A 22977-nucleotide genomic window follows, 5' to 3' on the forward strand; every position below is an offset into this window, starting at 1 on the left:
CAGTCTGGCCAACATGGTAAAACCCTGTCTCTACTAAAGATACAAAAATTAGCTTGGCATGGTGGCGCACGCCTGTACTCCCAGCTACACAGGAGGCTGAGGCAGGAGAATCACTCGAGCCCAGGAAGCAGAGGTTGCAGTGAGCCAAGATCACACCACTGCACTCCAGCGTAATGACAAAGCAAGACTCCATCTAAAAAAAAATGTTATCCAGGTGCAGTGGCGCACACCTGTGGTCCTAGCTGCTTGGGAGGCTGAGCAGGGAGGACTGCTTGAGCCCAGGAGGTTGAGGGTGCAGTGAGCCATGATTGCCCCACTGCACTCCAGCCTTCGTGACAGAGCAAGGCCCTGTGGAAAGAAGAAAGAAAAGAAAAGAAAGAGAAATAAAAGGGAGAAAAAAGAAAAGAGAGAGAGAGAGAAGGAAGGAAGGAAGGGAGGGAGAGGAAGAAAAAAAATGGGCAGGAAGATAAGGTCAGTCATTCATCCTCTCCCCAACACATCGGGACCATTTTGGCTGCCCCCACTCCTTGTCTCCCCCGATCGTGACACCCTCACTCAAGCTCTCTTGACAGCTTCCTGCTCTTCTTCCCTTTCAGCCTGGAGCAGCTGTGTTCTCTGTCCTCCTTCTAATCAAAACCTACTCTCGAGAGAAGACCTAGTACCTTTCTTTATACTTGAGAGGGTATTCTGTCCTTTTATCTTCTATTCTATGATCAGTCACTTCCCTTTTATGAATTAGCAATACAAAAGCTTTGTTCCTCAGGGTAAAGAAAAGAATTTTAAGGGGTGGTTTTCTCTCAGCCCTCTCAGCACCCTAGTCTATTTCTAACAGCAAAAAGACAAAACAAGGAACTGAGAAGGAGAAAGGAAATGGAGGATGAGTTGCAGGAGAGAAAGGAGAAAAAAATCCACAGTGGGGGTGGAGGAAGAACTCTGAGTGCTAACAACCCATCCTGTGGTTTTCAAAGACCACGTATAACAGCCATGAAAGTGTGAGCCATGACGAAACTGGAGAGATGGGGCTTTAACCAGATGCAAGAGCAATCTGAGAGCTGAGAGCTCACTTCAACGTGAGACCCCAGTCTGAGAGCAAGAAAGAACTTCCATCTTGAGGTAAAAAGGCCGTTGGGGACCTGGGGTCCAGGAGGAGGAATGGGACGGTTGACAGGACAGGCTTCTCAACCCTGAGAAACCTGCTTTTTGGAGGGAAATGTCCTCTGCCCTCTGGAACCTGGGGAGAATGAATTTTTTTTTTTTTTTTTTGAGAAGTCTCGCTCTGTTGCCCAGGCTGGAGTGCAGTGGCACGATCTCAGCTCACCGTATCCTCTGCCTCCCAGGTTTAAGCAATTCTCCTGCCTCCGCCTCCTGGAAACTTTTAAAACTAAATTAAACTTTTAATAATCATTGTAATCTCCCAAGCCATCACTGACCGAGGAAAAACAGAGCAAAATAGAAATGGGTGGGAAGCTGGGGGTGGTGGTTCAGGCCTGTAATCCCAGCACTTTGAGAGGCCAAGGCTGGAGGATTGCTTGAGCCCAGGAGTTCAAGACCAGGCAGGGCAGCATAGGGAGACCCAATGCAAATAATTTTTAAAAGTTATCGGCCAGGCAGGTGGCTTACACCTGTAATTCCAGCACTTTGGGAGGTCCAGATGGACGGATCACTTGAGGTGAGGAGTTCGAGAGGTTACTTCTGCCTGCCGGACGAGCACGCTGGTTCCATGGGCATTCAGGGGTCCTGGCCCCATTCTGACACTGCTCAAATAGAGGAACTCTGCTAATTACCAGAGGAAAGTCACCAAAGTTAGATCAAGGTTCTGCCGGAGCCCTTCAAGACCTGGGCTGAGACAAGCCGGGAGGCTCCACAGGGCTGGCAGCCGGCCCTGTGGGGCACATCTGGGGGAAGTTCATGTCCTAGGTGGTGTGCTGTGGGGGTGATGGAAATAACAGAAGCTTCTAGCCACTGGTGTGTTTTGGACAAAGTAAACCTGGAAATTTCAGGATTAAAAAAATGATTTAGAAATCATTTTCCCAAGTTCCATCATTGCACACTTCAGTGGAAAGACCTTTAACCAAAGAACCAGGAGATCTGGTTGCCTCAGTTTCCCTACTTATAAAACGAGGAGGCTGGTCAGCAGGAGTTCTCACTGCAGGTCCATGGACCTCCAAGAAGTTCGTGAACAGATTCATTCATGGGATTTGTGAATTTGGGGAGAAAATATATCTGTATTTTCACTAATCTTATTTTATTTTATTTTTTGAGACAGAGTCTCACTCTGTCGCCAGGCGCCAGGCTGGAGTGCAATGGCACAATCTCAGCTCACTGCAATCTCTGCCTCCTGGGTTCAAAAATTCTCCTGCCTCAGCCTCCTGAGTAGCTGCAACTACAGGCGGGCACCACCATGCCCAGCTAATTTTTGTATTTTTAGTAGAGATGGGGTTTCATGTTGGTCAGGATGGTCTCGATCTCTTGACCTCGTGATCTGCCTGCCTCAGCTTCCCAAAGTGCTGGGATTACAGGTGTGAGCCACCACGCCTGGCTTTTCACTAATCTGTAATTGAAAGTTAGCACTTGTTTCAGTTATGAATGTAGACAAGGAACCACAATAGAATTTGCCATCAGTAGAAAAGACAAATATTTTCAAATCTCATTACAGTTGTTACAGATTTCTCCAAATGTCCTTAACACTCAGCACTACTACAAAATTGTGACAGTTACTAGGCTGATGCCAGATCTAAAGAAGCACCTGTACTGCCCTATCACACATTCTTCTAGGGTTTATTTTTTTTTTCCCCAAAAAGATGGGGTTTCACCATGATGGCCAGGCTGGTCTTGAACTCCTGACCTCAGGTGATCCACCCATCTCGGCCTCCCAAAGTGCTAGCATTGCGCCCGGCCTCTTCTAGGGTTTTGACAACTGTCTTGTTATAATTTGTTTCCTTTGTTAGCCCATGTATCTTATTAATTTTTAAGTGTTATTCTGAGAAGGGGCTCCACGTGCCTTCCCAGACCACCAAAGGGGTCCACGGCGCCTTTACGTCAGGTGCCTACTTGGGTGTGTTGAGCAGGAAGCCTGGGATCTGACATGTGCCTCCAGCGCCCCCCAACCTCTGTTTCCTAACAAGTCTGGTTCTACTCAGGCAGCTGGGGTTGTGGAGATTGAACAAGGAGCCCCTTCACAGCTGCAAATGAGATCTTTCTGGGCATCTTTGTATACAGAGGTATTTGTGGAGCTCAGAGCTGACCTTCCAGCTCCTCTGAGGGGTTAGATCCGGGCTCCGATGGCAGGGGAAGTGGAGTCTCTACTTTGTCATCTTGTCCCCACCCTCCCCAGAAAACCTGTGGCAAGGCTTTCTGTGTCATCCGACCGTCACCACATTTCCACGAGGGAGCTTTAAACACAAGAGGAACGTGAGGCTGGGCGAGGTCCAGGCATGTGCCACAGGTCACACAACGCTGGGATTTGACCCCAGGCGCCCGGGAGACGCCAGGACCCCCACCGAGGCGTCTCTCACCTGAAGGTGCAGGAGGGAGGGGAGCGTTTCCCGCTGTCTGCGAGCGTTCGCCTGGGAGGCCCCGGGCCCCGCGGAATATCAAAGGTGAGGATGCCAACTCCACGGGCACCCTCCTCCCTGCCCGCGCCGGGGCTTGCGACGTTTTAAGAGGGGAGACTCGCCCCTGGCGTGTGTGCCCTGGAAAGTTCACAAACTTCTCACGACCCCCCCACTCCTCGCACTGAGGGCCAGGTGCCGCTCTAGCACATACTGGGTCCCCAGGGCCCAGCAGGCCCAATTTCGCACCCGCTCGTCTCCTCTGCTAGTTTAGCTTTTCCTGGCTAGCCCCGATGCCCGCGGGACGCTCCACGGCGCGAGTGACGAACGCGGGGCGGGCTGGGGTCACCCCGGCTGCGGCTGGAACACAGCGCCCTCTAGCGGCCACGGTGCGGAATCGGTGCTGCCGGCCACCGTCACCCTAGGGTGTCCCCTCCCGGGCACCAAGGTCACTTCCCACAGCATCCCCGTCCCGTGACCCCGCCGGCCCCCAGCGCGGCTGAGGGGTCCACGACGGACTTACACGCTCCTCTTGAACTCGGGCCTCGGCACCGCGAAGCCTGGCCACTCCAGCGGGCTGACCGCTGCATCCGCGCTCCGAGCCGGGCGCCGCTCCCTCCGTGGAAGCCGGGCCTACCCCACGGCCCTCCCATCCCCGCTGCCCCAGTCCCGTAGGAAACACGCCTAGAGGAGGAACACGACCTTCTCAGCGGTCCACAGCTACCTAATGCGGAGCCAGGACTGGAACCCCGACCTCAGCCCACTCCCCGCCTTCACGCACCACCGGGTTAGAGGCACCAGCTCCCCATGGCCCACTAACTTCTGTGAAGACCTAACTCGTCGCTGTCCTGCAGCCTTTCCGCATCCTTCATGCAGAATTTCCCCTTTCCTGCTTCTGCCACTTTATGACCTTCTTACCGTTCTTCGTACGGTCGTTCTTGTGTCGCAGCTGATCGTGAATGGATGAGAGGCTGTGAGGAGAGGGCCAAGGGGGACCCCAGGAGAAAGACTCCTAAGTTGGGTTAGAATTCTGCTCCCCAAATTAGGAGCTGTGCCACAAGGCCTCTCCAAGCCTCTATATGCTTCGTACAAATAATACATTTTTAAAAATAATAATGGCTTAGTGTTTAATAAGGACTAAACACCGTCTCCTGCATGTGGATGTCCCTGGAACACTGTCCGTGGATTCCAGTATAAGAAAGCATAAAAACAATCATAGCTAGCCGGGCGCGGCGGCTCACACCTGTGATCCCAGCAGTTTGGGAGGCCGAGGCGGGTGGATCACGAGGTCAAGAGATCGAGACCATCCTGGCCAACATGGTGAAACCCTGTCTCTACTAAAAATAGTAGCCGGGCGTTTGGCACGTGCCTGTGGTCCCAGCTACTCGGGAGGCTGAGGCGGAAGAATCCCTTGAGCCCGGGTGTGGCCGGGGGAGCGGAGGTTGCAGTGAGCCGAGACTGCGCCACTGCGCGGCGCCTGGCGACAGAGCAAGACTCTGTCTCAAAAAACACAATCATAGCCAGCGTTTATTGAGCCCTTATTCCCAGCCAGGCACTACGGTAAGTAGTTTACATAGGTTAATTTGGCCCTCACAACCCTAGAAGGCAATATTTTGTCACCATTGTACAGGTACACTCCTTTTCAGAGACGTTAAGAAACGCGCCCAGTATTACACAGATAGTAAGTGTTAAAGCCAGATCTCAAACAGGCAGGTCTGACGCTAGACACGATTAAAGCACCACAACATCTGCCTCTGCTGTGCCAGTGAGCTCTCCGTGCCTCGCGGTGCCTGACACATTACACATGCTCCGTGTTTGTAAAATAGGACTATTTATTAAGGGCTGAGCATACTGCCTGGCCCAGAAACCTAAGGAACTTGACCTTGTCATGCAACTATTAAGTTTTAGGACCAGGATTTGAACACACTCTGGCTCTAGACTCTGCTTTTTAACCACAATCCTGGACTGAATGAATCTTCCTCTTTGAATCAAATGATGCTTTGTCACTCAATATTCCATGTTTCATTTCAAGAGTCACCAGGACATTCCGGTGTAGCATGAAGTTATAACGCGAGAGAGGGGGCAAGAAGAGGTCAAGGCTAGGAAAGGACATTGGGGCCGCACCATGGGCTGCTGCGGCTGTTTTGTTGGTACGGTGACAAATGCATAGGTAAGTACAGACAGAATTAACAATCGTCTTTACGTAGGTTTTCAGTTACGTTCTTTAGCGGTACTTTATAGTTTTTATCCTATGGGTCCTATTTGGAATCGTGTTACATTTTTCTGGACATTTTACGGGCTTTTTGGTTGCTACAATGAATGGGACTTTTTCCTATTAGCATATTTTCTGACTCATAATTATATTTAGGAAAATTAATCTTATGTATTCATAAGTACCTTATTAAATTATATTTATTTATATACATTATTTTAGTTTATTATTTTATACAAATTATAATTACAGAACATTCTATTCTGTGGATATGCAATAATTTATTCAGCCATTCTTCTACCAATGGGGTCTTCACCTGTTTCTTTTTTGTGTGGGAGCGGGAGGGGGACAAAGCTTTGCTCTGCTGCCCAGGCTGGAGTGCAGTGGTATGATCTTGGCTCACTGCAATCTCCACCTCCCAGGTTCAAGCAATTCTCTTGCCTCAGCTTCCTGAGTAGCTGGAATTATAGGCATCTGCCACTAAGCCCGGCTAATGTTTGTATTTATTTTTAATAGAGCCAGGGTTTCATCATGTTGGCTAGCTGGTCTCAAACTCCTGACCTCAGCTGATCTGAGCACCTCAGCCTCCCAAAGTGCTGAAATTACAGGTGTGAGCCACCACACCTGGTCTTCACCTGTTTCTAATTTTTTGGTATTATCAACAATGCTGCAGTGAATATTCTTGTACATATATACTAGCACACTCATGCTTTTATTTCTGTAAGCTATAGCCAAAGGGACAGGGTATGCTCATTTTAAAGGTTAATATATAATGAGTATTCCCCCAAAGCGCCGTAACAACGTATAGTTCTACCTAGAGCGAATGATTTACCCCATTCCTCCTTACCCTTACCAAAATTGAATTTATCAACTTTTAAATTTTTGTTCACTTAACAGGTGGTAATTCTGAAATTCTGAACTCTGAATTTTTAATTTGTACTTCCCTGAAAACTTGTAAGACTGAAAAACTTTTTATTCCATTTCCTCTTTTGTGAGCTGCCTATTCAGATACTCTATCTTTTACTGTTTCTAATAATTCTTAATTAAGTTTCTTGGGTTTTCCAGATGTAAGTTATATCACATAAAAATAGTAATAATTTTGCCTTAAGATTTCCAATATGGATACCCTTTGCTTTATTTTCTTGTTTAAATGTAATGTCAGACACTTCCAGAACAATGTAAAATAACAGAAATAATAGGAAGCATCTTTGCCTTGTTCCTAATATTAATAGAAATTATCCTATATTTGACCATTAAATGTGATGCTGAAATTTTATCTAAGATATACATTTCACCACTATATTGACTAGTATTCATCCATTACCACCTCACTTAGGATTTCAGTGGGAATTAATGTAAGATTTTATCAGAAGGTAATATTGACTTTCTTTTTTGATCCAGTAGTATGTTATTAATAGAATCCTAATATTAAATTATCCAAGAATTTCTAAAAATGAAACCTCATTCCATTTGTCATGGTGCATTACATATATATATATAATAATTATTGTTTTTTTTGAGACGCAGTTTCGCTCGTTACCCAGGCTGGAGTGCAATGGCGTGATCTCGGCTCACCGCAACCTCCGCCTCCTGGGTTCAGCCAATTCTCCTGCCTCAGCCTCCTGAGTAGCTGGACTACAGGCACGCGCCACCATGCCTCAGCTTCCTGAGTAGCTGGAATTATAGGCATATTTTTTTTGTATTTTTAGTAGAGACGGGGTTTCACCTTGTTGACCAGGATGGTCTCGATCTCTTGACCTCGTGATCCACCCGCCTTGGCCTCCCAAAGTGCTGGGATTACAGGCTTGAGCCACCGCACCTGGCCGGTGCATTATATTTTTAATATCTTGCTGGATTGGTTAGTTGATTTTTGTATGTGTGTAATTTTTGTTTGTTTGTTTTTTTGAGACAGACAGGTTCTCAGTGTCAACCAGGCAGAGTGCAGTGGAGGTCATACCTCTCTGCAGCCTTGAACTCCTGGGCTTCTCCGACCTAAACCTCTTTAGTAGCTGGGACTACAGGTATGCACAATACACCTGGCTAATTTTTTTAGCTGTATTTTTGGTAGAGACAGGGTCTCACTTCATTGCCCAGACTGGTCTCAAACTCCTGGGCTCAAGTGATCCTCCCACCTAGGCCTCCCAAAGTGCTGGGATTACAGGCGTGAGCTGCTGCACCTGGGCCTTTCAATTTTTTTAAAGTTTAAATAAAATACTATGAAACAGCATACAGCAGCATGTGAAAGGAATAACATACTATGACCAAATGGTTTCCGTTTTTGTTTGTTTAGAACTGCAAAGATGTATCAATTTTAGGAAATCTATTACTGTAGATAACCATCTTTATAAATCTATAAAGAAAAATAATATGATTATTTCAGTTGATCGTTAAAGGCAACTAATAAGACATTCACATCCATCCCTGACATTTTAAAACTTTCTTTCTTTTTTGACACGGAGTTTCCCTCTTGTTGCCCAGGCTGGAGTGTAGTGGCTTGATCTCGGCTCACTGCTACCTCCACCTCTCGAGTTCAAGTGATTCTCCTGCCTCAGCCTCCCGAGTAGCTGGGACTACAGGCATGTGCCACCATGCCCAGCTAATTTTGTTATTTTTAGTAGAGACAGAGTTTCTTCATGTTGGTCAAGCTGGTCTCGAACTCCTGACCTCAGGTGATCTGCCCACCTCGGCCTCCCAAAGTGCTGGGATTACAGGCATAAGCCACCATGCCCAGCCTAAAACTCTTAATAAAATAGAAATAAATATATATTCCTTAACATAATAAAATACATCTCATTCTCAAAACTATAATACTTAATAAGGAAATATTTAAGCATCCCCCATTAAACTTAGAAAAAACACAGAGATCCATTATTACCATTATTATTTAATATTTTTCTGGAGATATTAACCAATACAATTAGAAGAAAGAAATTAGAGGTATAAAATAGAAAAGGAAGTAATTGTTATTTACACATAATGTGATTGCCTGACTGGAAAATCCAAGAGAATAACTGAAAATCAATAAAATGAAGGGAGGGTAGCTGGATATGATATTAATATGTGGTTAAAAAAATAGCCTTTCATATACGAACGACAAAGAAAAATGAAAAGATAGACTGAAAAAACAAGTTAAAAAACACAACGGGTAAAAGATGACACTTTCAGTAGTGACAAAGAATATGAATTACTCAAGAAACGAACTCAGCTAAGAAATGGACCAAGACTTTATGAAGAAAACTTCTATACACATCTGAGATGTACATATTTGAAAAATGAGTATCACATTCTCAGATCAAAGGAATCAGTGTCACAAAAAAATTCATTTCTCCCTAAGTTAAAACACAAATTGAACATATCCCAATAAATAAAATACCAATAGGACTTTTCTTGGTGGTACATGGTAGGAAGGGAGAGACGAGACAAGCTGATTATAAAAATCAGAAAAATACATTTATAGAAAACTTCTTGTTTTCCCCTTTTGAATTTTGAACTCTGTGAATGTAATTACCTATTTAAAAGTTATAAACTATAAAACTTCAAATATATTTTAAAAATATATACAGAGAGAGGATTTTTAAAAAAATATATTTATTTTATATACGTAATTGCAAGTTGCCCTTTTTGACCTAATGCTGTATCATGAACAGATGTTCAGGCCCATATTTATAGAAGTATCTCATTCTTCTAACAATATCTAATATTTTATTGTATAGATTAATTGAAACTTATTAAACCATTTCCCTACTGATGAAATTCAGGTCTTTGTTTTTGTTCAGTTTGTTTATTTTGAAACAGGGGTAATTTTTCTTAGCCAGGATTAGAAGGTATAATTATAAAAAGTAAAACAAAAAAAATACTGAATGAAAAGTATAGCCTCAATCGGAGGGAAACTTTTCCTAAACAACGCAGGAAGCCCAGACAACTTAGAGGAAAAGATAGATACGTTGACTTTAATCACATATGATGTAAATTTTCCTTGTGGAAAAAAAAGTGTCATAAACGAAGTGAAGAGATAAAGAACAAATTGGGAGGAAGTATTTGCCTAAAAATGGCAGCTGGGTTAATATCTCTAATATAGAGAAAGTTCCTGAAAGTTGAGTTTTTAAGAACTATAAACACACAAGTCATAGACAAGGGAATACCAGTGGCCAAGAAGCCTATGAAAAGATCAACCTCACTAATCATGGAAATGCAAAATAAAACAGATCTCTACAGAACATCTGATTCTCAACAGCCTTTTTGGAGAGCAATCTGATATAGTAGAAAAAAAGTATTAATGCGTATAGTCTTTGACCCAGCAATCTAATTTAACTTTAAAAAAAAAATGTGAGAAAATAGGCTTTGGTGTCTCCCCACATCTCTCCCTTCTCCCCACCCCCACCCTAGTATATTTCACGTGGTTTACCACCTCACTTCCCAGCCAGCTGAACATTCATGCCCAGACCCTCCTCTACCTCCATCATACTCTAGCCAATCAAAGCTGGTGCCTGGGCTGGGGAGATAGTCTTGGAGCCCTGGAAAGCTTCGTCTAGTGGGTCCCCCTGTGCTTTCAGGAGACTGAAGCCAAGAATACCAGCAGAGCCAACATTTGCTTCAAGTTCCTGGGCCTGCTGACAGCGTGCAGGATGCTGATGGAACCTGGCAGAGGCTGCTGTGCCCTGGCCATCCTGCTGGCAGTTCTGGGCATCCAGTCTGGTGGTAAGGATAGGCCCTAGAGCAGAGACAGCCGTGGCGAGGACCCTGGGCTTGTGGGAAGGGTTGGATCCCGTGATTTTCTCTGGTGCAGAAGCAAAGGACTCACTCTTCTTCTTTTTTTTTTTGTGGGGGTGGGGAGAAAGACTCGCTCTGTCACCCAGGCTGGAGTGCAGTGGTGTGATTTCAGTTCACTGCAACCTCCACCTCCCAGGCTCAAACAATTCCCCTGTCTCAGCCTCCCGAGTAGCCAGGACTACAGGCGCATGCCACCATGCCTGGCTAATTTTTGTATTTTTAGTAGAGAAGGGGTTTCACCATATAGGTCAGGCTGGTCTCGAACTCCTGACCTCAGGTGATCCTCAGGCGCCCGGCCAACTCACTCTTCTAGACGTTAAGTAAGAGTAAAAAATATGGCATCTTTTTTTTTGTTGTTAGAACTGATACTACTGCCTCTCTACCATTCTGCCTCTGCTATCTGTGTCAAGGACCCTGGTAATCTGTGCCTCAACCTAAGATTCCTTTAGGCTCTTATATGTATGTATGTATGTATGTATGTATATATATATATATATATATATATATTTTTTTTTTTTGAGACGGAGTTTTGCTCTTGTTACCCAGGCTGGAGTGCAATGGCGCGATCTCGGCTCACCGCAACCTCCGCCTCCTGGGTTCAGGCAATTCTCCTGCCTCAGCCTCCTGAGTAGCTGGGATTACAGGCACGTGCCACCATGCCCAGCTAATTTTTTGTATTTTTAGTAGAGACGGGGTTTCACCATGTTGACCAGGATGGTCTCGATCTCTTGACCTCGTGATCCACCCGTCTCGGCCTCCCAAAGTGTTGGGATTACAGGTGTGAGCTACCGCGCCCGGCCACCAAGGGGAGTCTTACAAAGCAAGTCATAGGGGATCACGCTGCCAAGGGAGTAGGCGAGGGGGCTGGCAGCCTCAGCGTCTGCCTGATGGGTTTTTAGCAGAGAGCTTTATTAACCAAGGCTGGGGTTTTGCAAGGATTCGTCATAGTGGGAGTAAAGCTAAGGGAGCTGAGGGAGGGTGTAAGGGGGAGATTATAGCAATGGACTGACCACGAAACATAAGCTAGAGAAGGCAGTGAAGTTTGAGAATGAGGGACGGCACAAAGGCGGCAGGGCCAATGCACTGGAGAATCAGGTCAGACACGGCCCCTGAGCCAGGACAGTATCCTCCGTCAGCCCAACCCTTTTCTCCACTTCTGTACCCAGGTCATAGATTACTTGCAGGGAACATAATCAAGTCTGCAGATTGGCACCATCAGTCATGGTCTTTGGATACCAGTGGTCCCTCGATAATTAGTCTGTTCCTCCAGTCCATTCTCCATTTCCACAGTGGGTGTTTTTTGTTTTTATTTTTGTTTTTGAGACAGCGTTTCCCTCTTATTGCCCAGGCTGGAGTGCAATGTTGAGACCTCGGCTCACTGCAACCTCCACTTCCAGAGTTCAAATGATTCTTCTGCCTCAGCCTCCCAAGTAGCTGGGATTACAGGCATGGGCCACCACACCCGGCTAATCTTGTATTTTTAGTAGAGACAGCGTTTTGCCGTATTGGTGAGGCTGGTCTCGAACTCCCAATCTCAGGTGATCTGCCCGCCTTGGCCTCCCAAAGTGCTGGGATTATAGCCATGAGTCACCGGGCCCCACCTTGTTTTTAATCAACTCGTATTTCTGTGGCCTCATGCTGTGTATTTCTTAGAAAAACTTTTACTCATCCTTCAAGTCTCAACTCTAGCACTAACTTCACTGTGAAGTTTCCTTGATTCGTCAGACAGAGGAATCTCTTAGATTCCTCAGTAATAATAACTGTGGAATTAAACTGCAATTTTTTGCTAATCTGTTTTTTCTTTTTTTTTTGAGACGATGTCACGTCACACTCTCTTGCCCAGGCTGGAGTGCAGTGGCACGATCTTGGCTCACTGCAACCTCCGCCTCCCGGGTTCAAGCAATTCTCCTGCCTCACTCAGCCTCCTGAGTAGCTAGACTACAGGTGCACACTGCTATGCCCAACCAAATTTTCTGTCTGTATTTTAGTAGAGACAGGGTTTCACCGTGTTGCCTAGACTGGTCATGAACTCCTGCCTGTCTCAGCCTCCCAAAGTGCTGGGATCACAGGTGTGAGCCACCGCACCCACTGGGTGCTGCTAATCTTTTTCTAGACTTTAAACTGAGAGTGGCTAGGCACGGTGGCTCATGCCTGTAATCCCAGCACTTTGGGAGGCAGAGGCAGGAGGGTCGCTTGATGCCTGAAATTCAAGACCAGCCTGGACAACACAGTGAGAACCTGTCTCTGCAAAATAATAAAAAACTAGGCAGGCATAGTGGTGCATACCTGTAGTGTTAGCTATTCAAGAGGCAGAGGTGAGAGGACTGCTTGAGCCCAGGAGTTCAGGGTACAGTGAGTCACAGTTGTGTCACTTGAGCCCAGGAGTTCAGGGTACAGTGAGTCACAATTGTGCCACTGCACTCCAGCCTGGGTGACAGAGCAAGTCTTTTTTTTTTTTTAAAGACGGGGTTTCACCATGTTGGTCAGGCTGGTCTTGAACTCCTGACCTCAGGTGATCCGCCCGCCTTGGCCTCTAAAGTGCTTGGATTACAAGCGTAAGCCACCAGCCCGGCCGACTTTCTCTTAAAAAAAAAAAATTCTCAGTCATCTAGTGGTTAGGGAGAAAATAAAGGTCTGACAGTGGGGCTCATGTCCTCGTCATCACAGCCCCACCAGGTTTGGCAGAGTGAATGCCTAAATGTACTTGTTCAGTGGAGGAACAAATAAACCTGTGAATGAATGGACACTTTGAGCTTATTATTTAGACCCTTAATTTTCATTTTCCAGATGAATAAACTACTGCCCAAGGAGTTAGGTAACTTGTTACAGTCACACGGCCATCGACAGAGCCGTCATGTGTATTTCCTGTCTGCCAGCACTGCTGCCAGCTTCTGCTCCAGTCCTTCCTTGAAGATTTCCAGCGATAAGGAGCAGTTATGGTGAAACTCAGAGAACGCGCCCTGACCTCTGGGTAATTCTTCCCTTTCCATTCCAGGGGGCATGAACATCACCAGCTCAGCCTCCCGGGAGGGAACGAGACTACACTTAATCTGTACTGTGTGGCATGAGAAAGAAGAGGCTGAGGGGCTTATAGTGTTTCTGTGCAAGGACAGGTCTGGAAACTGTTCTCCCGAGACCAGTCTGAAACAGCTGAGACCTAAAAGGGATCCCGGGATAGATGGTGCTGGTGAAGTATCATCCCAGCTGGTGTTCACCATAAGCCAGGTCACACCATCGGACAGTGGGACCTACCAGTGTTGTGCCAGAAACCAGAAGTCAGACATCCGCCTTCAGGGCCATTTTCTCTCCATTCTAGTCACAGGTGAGTCTCCAGTCCTCCTAATGCCACCAGGCGGGGCAGTGACCAGGGCTGACAGCTGGAGACAGAGCCACATGGTTCAGGCCCTGGGGGATGTTTCCTTCTTCCTCAATGCTTTCCGTCCCTCCCATCGGCAGATGCTGCCTTCCTTCAAAGTCCACATACAAACATCATCGCATTTTGCCTTTAATTTTAAAACTCTTACTGGGGTGGCCGTTGCATTTTTATTGACAGGGAGATGGAGTCACAGGGGTTGAAGAGGCTTGTCCAGTGCTGTAAAAGCAGATAGAAATTAGGCCTCCTGATTCCCAATTCGGAGGTCTCCCAGAAATGTGGCTGTTATTTCTAAATTCAGGCCAACAAAGAGCTCAGGTGTGAGATAAAATGGGTATCTGTCTTAAGGAGTGGTTAGTTGGAAGAAACAGAAACCCATTCAAAGTACCATAAATTATAGGAGGAAAAAACAAAGCAAAAAGTACAGCTGGCCCTCATGAGTTCCAGTTCCTGGAATCAGAAACCAGAAACGGGACAGGACCTAAAACGGTTACTGTCGCGCTCTGAGGCAGCGAGGCCTCCAGCTTCTGCCGCTGTTTGGCCCTGTGTCCGCTCCCTGCTCATTACTACTTTGGTGTATCCTAAATATGGCCGCTCCAGCCCCAGCTTTCTATGACTTCCTTCAGTCAAATTCTGCCCTACAGAGAGCATCCCTGCGTTCCTATATTCCCAGACAATAGAGCAAGCTTTCAAAATACCGTGGGGGAAAAAAAAAACTTTACCTAAAATTATATATTCAGCCCAACTATAAACCAAATGTGAGGAAAGAGAAAAGACACTATCTGAGAATTATAAGCTTTATCAGAAAAAAGAAAAGGAAAAAAGACACTCACAAGATGCTATGAGTAAAAAAAAAATTGCCTTCCATGTGACTTTTTTTTTTAGATGGAGTCTCGGTGTGTTGCCAAGCTGGAGTGTGGTAGCACGATGTCAGCTCACTGCAATTTCTGCCTCCCGGGTTCAAGCAATTCCTCTGCTTCAGCCTCCCATGTAGCTGGGACTACAGTTGCGCCCCACCACTCCCAGCTAATTTTTTGTATTTTAGTAAAGACGAGGTTTCACCATATTGGCCAGGATGGGTGGATCACGAGGTCAGGATTCCAGGCACCTGCCACCATGTCCGGCTAATTTTTATATTTTTAGTAGAGACGGGGTTTCACCATGTTAGTCAGGCTGGTCTTGAACTCCCGGCCTCGTGATCCACCCACCCGGGCCTCCCAAAGTGCTGGGATTACAGGCATGAGCCACTGCACCCGGCCCCAAGAGATCTTTTCAAAGAAGCTACCAGAGGATGTGCTTCACTAAAACAAGAAGTGAATCCATAAAGGGGTAAAAGGAGATGCAGGAAACAAGGAATCTAACAGGGAAAAGGAAATTCTAGGCTGGACACGGTGGCTCACACCTGTAATCTCAGCACTTTTGGAGGCCAAGGTGGGAGGATCACTTGAGCCCAGGAGTTAAGAGACAAGCCTTGGTAACATAGGAAGGACAACCCCATCTCTAGTGGAAAAAGAAAAAAAAAAAAAACCAGGAAGTTCTAACATTAAAAAAGGGCAGTGAGTCCAGAAGAGAACAAGGGAAAGAGGACTCTGGAAGGCAGATCTCTAGGAGGTAAAAGTGGAATTGACAGATCATCTTTCTAAAGGCCCACTAAAGACCTGATAAAAGGATTCAATAAGGGATATGGAAAACTCTCCTAGTAAAAAATAAATAAAATCAATTCAGGTGGTCATTACCTCTAGAGAAAATGGAATTTTACAAAAGAAACATAGCACCCAACTTGATTCTGCAAAAAATAACAGAATCCAAACTATGTGAACATGACTAATCTAAATAAATTGGTGATATAATTATTTTTGGAAGAATGCAGAGAAGGAAAACAGGTGAAAGTGTAAGAGACCACACCCTCATCTACTGTAGCGAAAGCCCCTAGGAAGCAGCCGTGTGAGCGTATTATTCAGGAATATGCTAAGACATCTCAAAGAGTCGGCAGTGGCTGTCTCAGACAATAAGCCTAGGAGGATATAACAGTACTGCTATTATTCCCTATGAACTCACAAGTATTTTACTTTTTTTTTTTTTTTTTTTTTGAGAAAGAATCTCATTCTGTCGCCCAGGCTGGAGTGCAGTGGTGTGATCCCAGGTCACTGCAACCTCCGCCCCTGAGGCTCAAGCGATTCTCCCGCCTCAGCCTCCCGAATAGCTGGGATTACATGCACGCACCACCACCTGCAGCTAATTTTTTTGTATTTTTAGTAGAGATGGAGTTTTGCCATGTTGGCCAGGCTGGTCTTGAACTCCTGACCTCGGGTGATCCATCCGCCTCAGCCTCCCAAACCGCCCGGCCTATCTTACCTTTTTTTTTTTTTGAGACGGAGTCTTGCTGTCACCAGGCTGGAGTGACTGTGCTCCCTGGTTCTCTACCTGCTTGGATGTTCTTTTGCCTTCTCTACTTCCACCTTCCCACCTCTCAGTATTTCCCAACACTCACTCCTCGCCCCTTCAACCTTTTCTCTTTACTCTCTTCCAAGTTCTCATCTACCCATGATTTAAACCAGCATCTCTCTGCAATTGACTAGCAAATCAATTTCTCCAGCTCGAACCTCTTCCGTTAAGTTTTAATTGAATGTTTAAACTAACTGTACGCTTAGCTCCTGGAGGCCCTATCATCTCCTCAAACTCAGTATCAAACCTATTTTCCTGTGTGTGATCCTGTCTCTGTTCATGACTCAGAGTAAACTTTGGTTCCTCCTGTTTTCTTAACCCCCAGTTCAGAGAGTTACTAAGCACTGCTCTTGTTCCCCACGGCAGTACTTACTGGGAGAAACAGCAGTACTTTGTTACTCCTTTCCTTCCAAAGGTGGTTTTCAGGTCTTCATCACCCCACATCTAACATATTCCAGTAGTCTCCTAACGAGTGAGTCCCTTGAGTTCAGCAGCTGTGCCCTATTCATCCTTCCATCGCCTGGCTCTGAATGTTCCCTAAGAATGGTCCAGCAACTCTCAATCCATTCTACATACTGCCACTGGCTTGTCCTTCTAAAATGCTAATTTGGACATGCCATACCACTCAGAGTTTTAATGGCGTCTCACTGTCTATGGGATAAAGTCTAAATTCCTTTAGCCTGGCACTAGAGACTCCATAAAATCTCATTCTCTTTATGTGAATCCATTGCTTCAGTTAAACTGCACTGGTGGATACTCCTCTTTCATTCATCTAACAAGTATGTATTATGCATCCCAGGCCCAGCGCTAAGCCTGGAGCAAGACTGAGGTACAACAGTCCATGCTCCTTATAACCTGAAATCCCTGTTCTCCTAATGTATTTTCTAGTTGTGAAGATTGTCCCTAAGAGAGAATGCTTTCTTCGTCTTCTCAGCATATTTACGTATTAAAGTCAGCACATCTAGATGATTCCCCAAATAGGGAAATTAGGTGCATTTTGGAAGGTAAAACTAGTTAAGAAGAGACAGGTGGCCAGGTGTGGTGGCTCAGGCCTGTAATCCCAGCATTTTGGGAGCCCGAGGTGGGCAGATCACAAGGTAAGAAGATCGAGACCAGCCTGGCCAATATGGTAAAACCCCATCGAAGGTAAAACTAGTTAAGAAGAGACAGGTGGCCAGGTGTGGTGGCTCAGGCCTGTAATCCCAGCATTTTGGGAGCCCGAGGTGGGCAGATCACAAGGTAAGAAGATCGAGACCAGCCTGGCCAATATGGTAAAACCCCATCTCTGCTAAAAATACAAAAATTAGTCGGGCATGGTGGCATGCGTCTGTGATCTCAGCTCTCTGGGAGGCTGAGGCAAGAGAATCACTTGAAACCGGGTGGCAATGGTTGCAGTGAGCCGAGATTGTGCCACTGCACCCACACTCCAGCCTGGGCGATAGAGTTACACTCTATCTCAAAAAAAAAAAAAAAAAGGAGACAGGTAACAAATAATATTAATAAACAATGTTGGCTGGGTGTGGTGGTTCACACCTGGAATCCCAGCACTTTGGGAAGACAAGGTGGGCAGATCACTTGAGATCAGGAGTTCGAGACCAGCCTGGCCAATATGGTGAAGCCCAGTTTCTACTAAAACACAAAAATTAGTTGGGTGTGGTGGCACATGCCTGTAATCCCAGCTACTCGGGAGGCTGAGGCACCCAGCCTGGGCGAAAGCGCCAGAGTCTGTCAAACAAACAAACAAATAGAGCCAGACTCTGTCAAATAAATAAAATGAAAATTTCTGCCATTTACTGAGTGCTTACTGTGGGCCAGGCATTGTGCTAAGTGATATTATGTTACTTAATCTCCATGGTCTTTTGAGCTACTGTTCTATGATGACTCCAGCCTGAGGATAATTTATGTTCATCCAACTAGTAAATGCTGGATAAAAATCCAATCTAGGCTGGGTGTGGTGTCTCATGCCTGCAACTCCAGCGCTTTGGGAGGCCAAGGCAGGTGCATCACTTGAGCCCAGGAGTTCAAGACCAGCCTGGCCAACACACTGAAAATATCTCTACAAAAAAAAAAATACAAAAATTAGCTGGGCGTGGTGGCGCATGCCTGTAGTCCCAGCTACTAGGAAGGCCAAGGTGGGAGGATCGATTGAGCCCAGGGGGTGGAGGTTACAGTGAGCTGTGATCACAACTCTGTACTCTAGCCTGGATGACACGGCAAGACCCTGTCTCAAAAACCAAAAAAACCCACATCTACTCCAAAGAGCAAGATTTTAACTTAGGCTAAATTGCTTGACGCACTCCAGAAAATGGGGGTATTTGGGGTTACCCAAGTCCAAGGTGACTAAGCTGTTTCAGCTATCTCTGTGGCAAAACTTTAGAGTTACTTTAAGGTCTGTTTGCATCCCCGGCATCTAACGCACAGGAGATTCTATCCTTATTTATGGCTGCTTAAGGACATCATCATTCCCCACAATGTGAAAAATACTTATTTGGGTAATGAATTATGGCGGGAGGTAGCCTTGGAGATCATAGCGATGTCAGAGGTGATGTAAAGGGAGGTACTGATGATTTCTGAACCCTCCCCTGACCCACGATTCTCTTTTGAACCAGACACAGGGAACTACACAGTGACGGGATCCAAACGACGGCACCACCTTGAGTTCGGCCATAGCGAAGGCACTCTCAGTTCAGGCTTCCTACAAGAAAAGGTCTGGGCGATGCTGGTCACCAGCCTGGTGGCCCTTCAAGGTATGTCCAGAAGAGCCATAAGCACCCCAAGCTGTAAATCTACTATTAGATTTCTGCCACCATTGTTATTCTCCAGGAGGAGAAGGTTGGAAAGGAAGTCCAGAGGGAGAGAAAAATGTTTCTCAAGCCCAGGCTATCCACAGGAAGTTCCAACCAGTTTCCCTGATCCAAAGGCACTAAAGACTTCATGTATCTAGAGGAAGACAAATGAATCTGATTTTTCAGTGGGGAGGAGGTCAGACTCGTTAGGAAAGGCCTGTGAGAGAGGCAAGTTAGTAGAGCTGCCTCTACTCACTGCATGAACAGAGGGCTACAAGTCGAGGCAACAGGTTTTTGGCTATTACAGGAAGAACAAGGCACGCGATACTTGGTTTGGAGGTGGGTTCTGAACAATGCGGCTCCTCAGCAAAGGCTGATGGCCAGACTGAGTATTTTTTAACACATGCAGCTGAGTCCTCTGAGCACCATTTATCCATATGGATTACCGTTTTCCCTATAACAAAAAGTGAAACTTCCAATAATTTGTCATTATGTTTTTGTTTAACAAGCAACTGATACAGGTTTTTGCCTGTCCTTGGCATTCTTAACTCCATTTTATTTAGATTTTCCTCAAATCAATAACTATCACTGTTTTGAGTGGCATCAGAATATAAGCTCTATAGTCCCAGCTACTCAGGAGGCTAAGGCAGGAGAATCACCTGAGCCCAGGTTGGTTGAGGTTGAGTGAGCCACGATCATGCCACTGTGAGACCCTTTCTCAAAAAAACATTCTATGTTGCCCTTCACAGCAATTAATCCAGATCCTTCTCACTCTAAAACCTTACACTCAGTAATGACCTACTATGTGCAAAGAACCTCTTACCTCCACCACCTCCCTCATTCTGAGAGTGCCTCCCCCCCTTTCCAGAAACAGGACCCCCAAAACATTCCCTACTCCAGTCCCTTATTTGCAAGTCATCAAAAGAAAACAGAGATTTCAAAAAGAAAACAGAGACCTTATCTGTAATCCTTGGTGAGGATCTTCCAAGTTTAAGCGTATGCCAGTTTTCAGGAGGAAACACGAATAACAGTCTGACCCTTTAGACACAATTTTTTTACTGACTGACTAACTAACTGAGTAACTAGCCTAACTTCCCTTGGTTAGGCTACTGTAACCAATGAAATACATTTTATTTTAGAATAAAAATTCTAAAGGGGAAATTGAGAGTAGTCATACAACCTACTACCAGTTACTATCTTTGATTCCCAAGTCATCCTAGAGGAAAAAAAAAAAAAAAATTAAAAAAAATGACTGTGCTTTTCCCCCTTTTCCACTCAGGTGAAGAGAATGAACTTTTGAATCCAATCTTTTGTTTTCTCCGGTCTTCAAGTAGCTTTAAAGTTAACACAAGGAAAAAACTAAAGCTCAACATTTGATTAAACAAGAAAATATACACTACTTACAAGCTTTGTTTACCCGTCTCCACCAGCTCAAGGCTTGGTAGAATTATGGAAAGAGGTATTATTCAGAATAGTACACACGCTTTCTCAGGTCTAGAAACATCACACAGATCGTTATCATGTTTACACATGGGGAAAAGGAGGGAGTTTCCCTGGATCTCTGTGCCCCTCTCAGCTCATGAAGCTAATTTCAGTGAATATCCTTGTCTTATCACTGTGCCAATTCAGAGTTACGAGTGGAAAACCTACCTTCAACTTTTTGAGTGGCGTCTATTGCTTCGATCCAAGGCTAGCCCCTCCCCCCTCCCACCAGAACGAGATTTGCTCAGGATCACAGCCCTAACTTTAGTAATAAGACACAACACATAAAATGGTTCCTACTTTCTTTTCCAGTCCCTTTACAGTCCTGAGGGCCTATCAAACGCACATCTCAGGACAGGTCAGACTTCATTTTATCAGGTATTTTTGTTGCTATTCTAAGTTATAAGGCAGTAATACAGACTTTCTTTTTCTTTCCACAGCTTTGTAAGCCTTGTGCCAAAATAAACTTTTTAAAAAGCTACAGGAAGATAAGTCTGACTCTGGCTTAGTATCTTTCTCGTTACAATATAGGCACAAAGAAGCAAGCGATGGAGCACAGGGGGAGAGATGCTAAGATACCAAGAATCTGTGGAAACATCAGTGTGAGCCTTGAGTTTCCCTCCTCACTGTCAGAGCAAACCTGCCTCTGCCCTCCTAAGCTCCCGTACCTAAAACAGCTTTAACAAAGTGGCTGGTATACCGGTCTCAAATATTGGATAAATACATGCTTTTTTGTACCCCAGAAGAACTTTTCCTCTCTCCTCATCAACACAGTAAAATAAGTCATGTCAAAAGAAAATAAGAACACCAAATTTGGGGGGAAGAAATTTTTATTTAACACTGTAAAGGAAAAAGAGAGAAAACAAGCAAAGATACGTAGGACGGAAAGGAAGACAGCCAGATCCAGTGACCGACGTGGCATGAAAACGAGGAAATGCAGCCAGACCTTGACGTTCAACAGCAACCACACAGCACTGCTGGAGGAAGAGCAAGATTTGTGCAGAGCAGAGCACCACAGACTACAACTGCCCAGCCTCAACTCAATGCCTGTTAACCTCTTTGGTCATTTCTCTCTGTAAATAAATGCCCATCACAGGATGTGCAGTCTTTTCTCCTAAATTCACAAACTCTCTTCTTTCTCTCTGGACAGATGACCTCTTGTCATAGTGAAGCAGACAGTAGGCAGGGTATCCCTGATAGGAGGAACTACATGAATAAAGGGGTAAGAGCACAGAAATTTAGCTACAGCTCCATGGTGAGCCATTAACAGGAAAGAGACACTTGACCTGTGGTGATCTTTGGCAAGGACCTGCCAAACGTGGGAGCTAAGGATTGTGGGAACGAAGAGAGAGATGGCTGAGGGAGATAAGACCCTTATTAGTGGTAATCTTGAACCTCAAACTAAGGATTTTAGACTTTGTATCCTATGGAGATAAAAGGTCTAGACATGGAGTCAAAGACCTGGATTCAAATTCTGGCTCTGTAACACAGCAGTTATTTGTCGTTGGGCAAATGAAGTTCTGAGATGCTATTTCTGCTTGCCTGTCTGTAAAAAGTGATACTGCCTACGCCACCTTGTTTCCACAGGATTGTTCTGAGAATCAAATGACAGTCTGTATTCGGAACCTGGAACCATTTGAATTCCGACTCCAGTCTCCAAAGCTTTCTCTTACGTCATATTCGTTGTAATCCTTCTCTACCTGTTTTGTTTCTAACTAAATAGTAAGTTCACATGGGTAGAGATGTCTTTTATTTTTACTATTCAAAGAATCTCCTAGAGCTACTCAACATTATATAATCACCAGAAGTCTCAGTAACAAGTTATATCCAACTATATGAAAAGTTTCAGCCATTGTACTATACTTAATTATAGTCCATATATAACAATCTGTGACACACAATCACAGAAAGGATACACTGCCCAAGTTTATCAAGACATTTAAGAGCATGAGACGAGTAGCTCTGACTCGAACCAAGGAAAATACATACAAAGCAAATATACTTTGTACATAGCAACTAAGTCTTGCTTCTAAAGAATTTATTTGCTCTGCTTATCTCAGGGCTTGGTTCAACAGAAATTTAGGATATTTGTTTCTTGGTTTTCAAAATGTATTGATACAATTGACTTCAAACAAGCCTACAGGTTTCCATGCATGAACAGGTAGTTTTCTGGGCACACATCTTAGCCCTGATCTATATGAGTGATTTTGAACCTCTGTGAGGCCATGAGGTTATTACAAGGAATCGATATACCATAATCTTCAGCCTGAATAAACACCTTTCAAGTATTTGTATATACTATATTTCAACTGGATACAGATTCTAGTGTGACTCATAAAGATAAACTGAAATCACAGC

General features: G+C 45.1%; 1 protein-coding gene across 5 annotated transcripts; it reads left to right on the forward strand.

Moving 5' to 3' along the window:
• The first annotated feature begins 5595 nt into the window (after window positions 1–5595).
• Window positions 5596–21717, forward strand: CD160 (CD160 molecule). 5 transcript variants are annotated; one of them, XM_054247761.2, is made up of 5 exons: window positions 7669–7784; window positions 10317–10461; window positions 13529–13855; window positions 18961–19098; window positions 21060–21717. In XM_054247761.2, the coding sequence occupies exons 2-5, from the start codon at window positions 10389–10391 to the stop codon at window positions 21065–21067; spliced, it is 546 nt and encodes a 181-aa protein (XP_054103736.2). In that variant the 5' UTR covers window positions 7669–7784; window positions 10317–10388; the 3' UTR covers window positions 21068–21717. The 5 variants fall into 5 exon arrangements, with proteins under 5 accessions (XP_035135355.3, XP_054103736.2, XP_078211582.1 ...); XM_035279464.3 differs by lacking the exons at window positions 7669–7784; window positions 21060–21717 and adding an exon at window positions 5596–5721 and having other exon boundaries at window positions 18961–19442; XM_078355456.1 differs by lacking the exon at window positions 21060–21717 and having other exon boundaries at window positions 18961–19442.
• Window positions 21718–22977: the final 1260 nt, after the last annotated feature.

Source organism: Callithrix jacchus, chromosome 18, assembly GCF_049354715.1.
Source record: "Callithrix jacchus isolate 240 chromosome 18, calJac240_pri, whole genome shotgun sequence".
Lineage (NCBI taxonomy): Eukaryota > Metazoa > Chordata > Mammalia > Primates > Cebidae > Callithrix > Callithrix jacchus.

Coding starts and splice junctions, on each gene's coding strand:
- CD160 (XM_035279464.3), top strand. CDS start 10,389: ATGCTGATGGAACCTGGCAGAGGCTGCTGTGCCCTGGCCATCCTGCTG. Junction 10,462..13,528: donor TCTGGGCATCCAGTCTGGTG/GTAAGGATAGGC, acceptor TTTCCATTCCAG/GGGGCATGAACATCACCAGC. Junction 13,856..18,960: donor TCTCTCCATTCTAGTCACAG/GTGAGTCTCCAG, acceptor CTTTTGAACCAG/ACACAGGGAACTACACAGTG.